This window comes from Thamnophis sirtalis, unplaced genomic scaffold (genome assembly GCF_051295495.1).
Source record: "Thamnophis sirtalis isolate CommonGarterSnake01/CBP01778 unplaced genomic scaffold, rThaSir2_p1.2 scaffold_7, whole genome shotgun sequence".
Taxonomy (NCBI): domain Eukaryota; kingdom Metazoa; phylum Chordata; class Lepidosauria; order Squamata; family Natricidae; genus Thamnophis; species Thamnophis sirtalis.
The window spans coordinates 41,330,206-41,335,975 of NW_028261387.1; the positions used below are offsets into that span (position 1 = coordinate 41,330,206).

A 5,770-nucleotide genomic window follows, 5' to 3' on the forward strand; every position below is an offset into this window, starting at 1 on the left:
TGCGAGCTCTCGGGAGCATCAACTCCTTGTCTCTATGGTAACCCCCCCCCCGTTCCTCGGAAGCCTCGCCTCTTAAAGGAGTCGCGTCCAGAAGGCTGAAACAGCCGCCAGCCCAGAGTGCAGACAAGCACCCTCGGAGAAACAGCCTTTTGGCAAAGGGTGCAATAGGTATCCGATCCGGCCACTTGCTACATTCGCGTTCCCAGAACCGTACAGGGGCATCGAAGGAAAGGCTGCGCGGGGGCATCCGAGCCGGGAGGCAGCGCGATCCTTGGAGGTGCGAAGTTCGGAGGGTTGGGGGGGGGAGCGTGGGGGCTGTGAAGGCGGGTGGGAGGGGAAGCGCGGGACCAGCCTGGCAGGCAGGCAGGCAGGCAGGCGGGGGGGGGGGGCAATGCATCTGCCCCTCCCAGTTCCGAGGTTCCGCCCTCCCTTTTAGGGAAGGAGTGCTCGGCGGGCGGCTGCACAAAGGGCAAAAGGACCGTAAGGGCCGGACAGGTTGCTTGTCAGTCGCGGGCTGGGTCCTTTTTGCCTGGAGAAAAGCGGACTCGGGGGCTTTTCTCCACCCGCTTTCTCCGCTCTGCCCAGCCGCCGACCCCCACTCCCTGGAGTTTCGCGATGCCCTTCCCTTTGCTGAGCCTGGCATTGCTGCTGGCTAGGGTGACTCGGCCCGGGCTGGCGGGGCCAGTCAGCACTTGCGATGCCAACGGGAGCCTCTACTTCCTAGGGGAATGGTATTCCCTGGAGAGTGACCACTGCATCCAGTGCGAGTGCACGGCGGAAGGGCCAGCTTGTGCCCGCATGGATTGCGCCGCTCTGCCGCCTGCCTGCATTCACGTCAGCCACTATCCGGGCGACTGTTGTCCGCGCTGCGAACGCGTCGGCTGTGAGCACCGAGAGCAGGTTTATGACCTAGGACAGTATTTCCAGGTGAGGCAAGCCAACGATCGCGTGGGAGGTGTGTGTGGGTGTGTGAAAAACCATCAGGCGACAACATCGAGGCCAGGCAGGGATGGGTGATGGCCGCTTCCTTGAGGGTGCGAACCTGCTTACCCCGGGCTAAAAGTGAAAGCTGCTAACAAAGTAGTTGAGAAGTACCTCCGTCTATTGAAGATCCGAGTTGGGACATTGACAACATAGGCTTGACTTGTTCAGTCCAGATCAGGGGTGAAATCCAGCAGGTTCTAACAGGTTCTGGAGAACTGGTAGCGGAAATTTTGAATAGTTCAGAGAACCGGCAAATACCACCTCTGGCTGGCCCCAGGGTGGGGAGGGAATAGAGATTTTACAATATCCTTCCCCTGCCACGCCCACCAAGCCATGCCCATAGAACTGGTAGTAAACAAATTTGAATTTCATCATTGGTCTAGAGGCAAGACCTGGTTTTCCTGGAGGATAGTTGGCTATGAAATGGAAACGGAATTGCCACTTCAAGGATTGTCTTACAGTGTATTAGAAAGTGAGGTAGGTGACAAGCATTAGATTAGAAATGAGGAAGAAGAGGTTTCTTAAAGTCAAAATGTCTTGACAAGCATGAAAGTAAAATAAGGACTTTAGTACTTATTTTAGGACTTTCTGTCTGTAGTACAATTTCTGTCTATTCAACTATCCTCTATGTTATTTCTCAGTCCCAACACTAAATCACTTTGGTACCTTCTTTCTGGCTGCTGCTAAAATTGTTTGAAATGTATTTTAAGAGGTGAGTTGTCAGGCCAAAGAACTTGCTGGCCAGGAGGAACCGGGCAATGAGGGGGATGGGGGCAAAGATCCTTATCAATAACTGAATAAACAGATCTAGACTAAGATATTATGGGTGGAAGATCAAAGCTTGCTCTACTCCTGGGTTCCCTGCGTCTGAGAATCACATGAATCATTCCCATGAAGCTGGGCCAATCCTCATAACTGGACAGTGAGCAGATAATGTCCTTGCTGTCAATTTTGCTGAGTGTTCTTAAGAGACATTTTTCAGTGAGCAGATGGAGCCTAGTTCACCAAAAACAATTATTTCCCTTCCCATTAATTTTCTTCTCTCACTCTTAATAAGATTGTGTGCACTTGAAAATGATTTGAGAGAAGTGCTTTGGATCTCATGAGTAAGCACCTCCCCCTATTCATTAGAGCAACCACAACCTTTTTCATGCTTCTGTGCCAACATAACTGTGTTAAATTCATTAAAGTTAATTCATTTTTTAAAAGTGGCATCTTTTTTTTAGGCTTACTGAAACAAGAGAGTACTTCCTCCCATCGTTTGTGAGGCATGATCAGCCCTTTTAGAGAGGCCTAAATTTTGAAGTTTGCCCATAACTTTTTGGAGATGGGTACAATATTGCATGTTTGATTTTTAGTAAAAGTAACAATGAAACTGTAACACCATTTGCATTTGTATAAAAGTGAAATGTTGTTGGCAAATTGCTTTTTAAAATATGTGAGTAGCTGAAGGGATTACATTTTAGTATTATAAGCAACAAGACAAGCAATTTAGGAAGAAGGGGAAAATATTTGCTTTTCTATAGCACCAGAATAGGGCAACATCTTGCCAAATCCGATCTGGAAAACCCTTGGGGATTTTTAAGGTGTGGAAAGCTTCTTTTCTTATATTTTAATTTTTTTTTTAGTTTTAGGATTCTGATCATGTCTTTTGGCAACAGGCTATAATGTACATGTGACCAACTAAAATGATTTCAACAGTTCAATAGAGGTGTGACTTTATATAACCATTTGCTTGTTCCATGGAGAAGGAATTTAATACAGTGAAGAATAATGTAAGTAAATATGGTAGCTGGCAGGAAGGACACAAGAGGATTGAGAATAAGATCAAGCTGATCGTTACCCATTTATATTTATTCATTATTGTTAGTTTGGCTTCCCTAACACTAGTGGTAGGTTTTGCTTCTAGAGATATAATGAACTGAAACTAACAGTAACATCTTTGTTGACTATTTAAGTGCAGATCCTTAAGATTCCTGGAGGCATCACCTCCATTGTTGTAGATGTGTTTAGCACATCCTGATCTGAAATTCCATACCACAATCTTTACATGCATAATCAGAACAAAAAAATATTTATTTCCTACTATATTAAAATGGTGGCTGGAGGCTAATAGCTCAAGAGATCCTATGGGAGGTTTGCATTTCTCCTAAAACTGAAGCCAATCTGAATGGATGGTGCCCTCTGATGGTACCATCTTAGTATTGTGAAGCCTATGAAAATGTTTGCAAGTGCTACAAAATTGCAGAAAATGTGGAAATGCTTGCAAAATGTTTCACTTATGGAGAAGTATGGTGTCTGCCAAATAAATCTTTTGGGCACGTCTTTCTCCCACTTGCTTGGATAACGCACTTGCCTTTAAAATAAAACAGTTTCTGTAGTAGATTTGGGCACAAATATGAGGTTCCTCAGCTGGGAGGATCCCAGTAGCAATATGGCAGCATCTTATTCTTAATGCTTTTTTTAGAAAAACTCTTTCTGGAAGAGACTTCAGCAGGACCTGAAAAGGGAAATGTGAGTAAGCAAGAAGGAAGTTGCTTAAGCATGAGATCAATACTGAAATCACTCCTTCTGTTTGTCTCTAAAAAGGCGACCCCTGTCAAGTTTTTGTTTAAAGGGGATTAATTATGTCTTGCAAATACTTACTATGTGACTGCAGTGATAGTGAACTGTTCGCACAGCACTAAGAGAGTCATTGTAGTGAGAGAATAAAGAAAAAGAGGCGGGCGTGCCCAGAAGGCATCTTCCAGAACCTTGCAGCATGACAATGTGCAGAAATAACAGAAAAATAAGTTTTGTGCCAGTCTGTAAGAATATGCACACAGGATGGGCACAGCTTGGGAATAAATTCTTCCAATGCTGTTGTGTACATAGAGGATTGCAAATTGTCGTGGCCCATTGATCAAGCTTTGTTTTCTCCACCCACCCCACAGCCTTCCGAATGCGAGCAGTGCATTTGTGACTTGGATGGGACTGCCCGCTGCCTGGTAGCAGACTGTGCCCCTCCACCATGTGTCAATCCCATCTATGAGAAAGGCCATTGCTGCCCCATCTGCAAAGAAGGTGAGAAATTAAGGGAAAGGTATGCCACTCCCAAGTAACCACTGGGCTATAGCACTTGCTTTCCTCTTTGAGGGGTGCCCTAATGAAAATGTAAAGAATGAGTTAGATTTCTGCGACTAATGTAAGTACTATAAAGCTATACTTTTACTTATGTTCCAAAATCTGGGAATGCAGGGAATTGTTCGGTTCTGACAAACTCATCCTCAAATGTATGACTGCTGCACATGTACACACTGGGGTCAGTTGATCACATTTTGGCTGCTTGACAAATTGCTTGGGATTGTACAATTGCAATTTGCTAAAAAAAATTTTTTTTTTTTGCAGTTTGTGGTGTTTTTTGCTGGTTTCTGGCAAAAAAATGTCCATTACAGGCAAATGGATTTGCTTAATGACCATGTGGTTCGCATAATGGCTGTGGTGCTTCATTTTGTGAGCATCATAAAAACAGCTGTAAAATTGAGCAAGGTGATCTGCTTAATGACCTCAACTTACCAACCATAATTCCAGGCTCATTTATGGCCATTAAGAGAGGACTGCCTGTATTTGCCTTTTCTGTGCCACACCCACATAGGAAACCCATTTTGCTTCTGATAACTCATGCAAGCTACATTTAGAGGGTCAATGGCCAAGTGAGCGCTGATTGATGGTCTCTGTTGTTTTGTCTTATCTTCAGGGTAAATCTTGGTGAAAAGTGAGAAAATACTTTTATTCCCACAGGACCAAATTGTTATGTTGATGGGAGCCAACACATCATTCCTGCTGGAGATAGTGTCTGGGTCGGTCCCTGTACTCGCTGCCACTGTCACGATGGCCAAGATGCTGGCTACTGGGAAGGAAACCGCTTAGCTAAATGTGAGCAGATGACAGGATGCCAAGTTCCAAACAGTCACCATTCCTAACCCATTTAAATATTAAGTGGTTCCTTAACCACATCTCATAATCTCTTTAAGGGCTAAGTTACAAAGAAACCTCACCAGATACTCTTCTGCCAATTCCAAACTACAATTACCCATCCTAGACCCTGGATCAGAGTCCAGTTCCCTACTCCTCCTATCTAGATTTTCTATAAAAGACCCTTCATTTGCTGCTGCACTATAATGCCCATCATCCCTTGCCAATGGCACTCCTGCCTAGGGTTGCTAGAAGTGATATACTTCTGCAACAGCTGCAAGGCAACAACCTTCCCATCCCTGCTCCCCAAACACATTGCCAATAGCAATTTCTGATATATTTTATATAGGATTTGACTTTCCTATGTTCATTCCCCTCCTAGAATTCCAGTCAATTCCACTCAAAAGACAACTCTTTTGTACAGGGTTATACTGAATAGCTTCATCTGCATGAACTTCTTGACTATGTGACAATAAAGGATCCTTATAAAACAGCTTCTCTTTCCTCTACGACTACACACATAATTTCCTGGGCCAATTACTCGTGTTTCTACCCCCTAAAATCAAGTTAGTGTGAGAAACTACAATGCATTTTGGAAATGTCTTAAATTTGGCCTTGCTAAGCAGAATAAAGGAAAGAAACCACAGATGAGGAATGTCCAATCTGGTGTCTTCCATAAACTCCAACAAGCAACATTGTCAGCCAGTAGAGTCAAAGGCTGAGAATTCTGGGTACTGAAGTCCGGGCATGTCTGGAGAACACTAGAAAAATAAAGGCAATGGTATGGGCTGTCCCAGCCCAGAGTCTCCCACAGAATTCTAGACACAAGGAG

General features: G+C 44.5%; 1 protein-coding gene across 2 annotated transcripts; it reads left to right on the forward strand.

The window, feature by feature from the left end:
* Nucleotides 1-100: 100 nt before the first annotated feature.
* Nucleotides 101-5,431, forward strand: LOC106546856 (von Willebrand factor C domain-containing protein 2-like). Of its 2 annotated transcripts, XM_014063839.2 has the most exons (4): nt 101-277; nt 725-927; nt 3,918-4,047; nt 4,765-5,431. In XM_014063839.2, the coding sequence occupies exons 2-4, from the start codon at nt 799-801 to the stop codon at nt 4,944-4,946; spliced, it is 441 nt and encodes a 146-aa protein (XP_013919314.2). In that variant the 5' UTR covers nt 101-277; nt 725-798; the 3' UTR covers nt 4,947-5,431. The 2 variants fall into 2 exon arrangements, with proteins under 2 accessions (XP_013919314.2, XP_013919306.2); XM_014063831.2 differs by lacking the exon at nt 101-277 and having other exon boundaries at nt 476-927.
* The last annotated feature ends 339 nt before the right edge of the window (nt 5,432-5,770 follow it).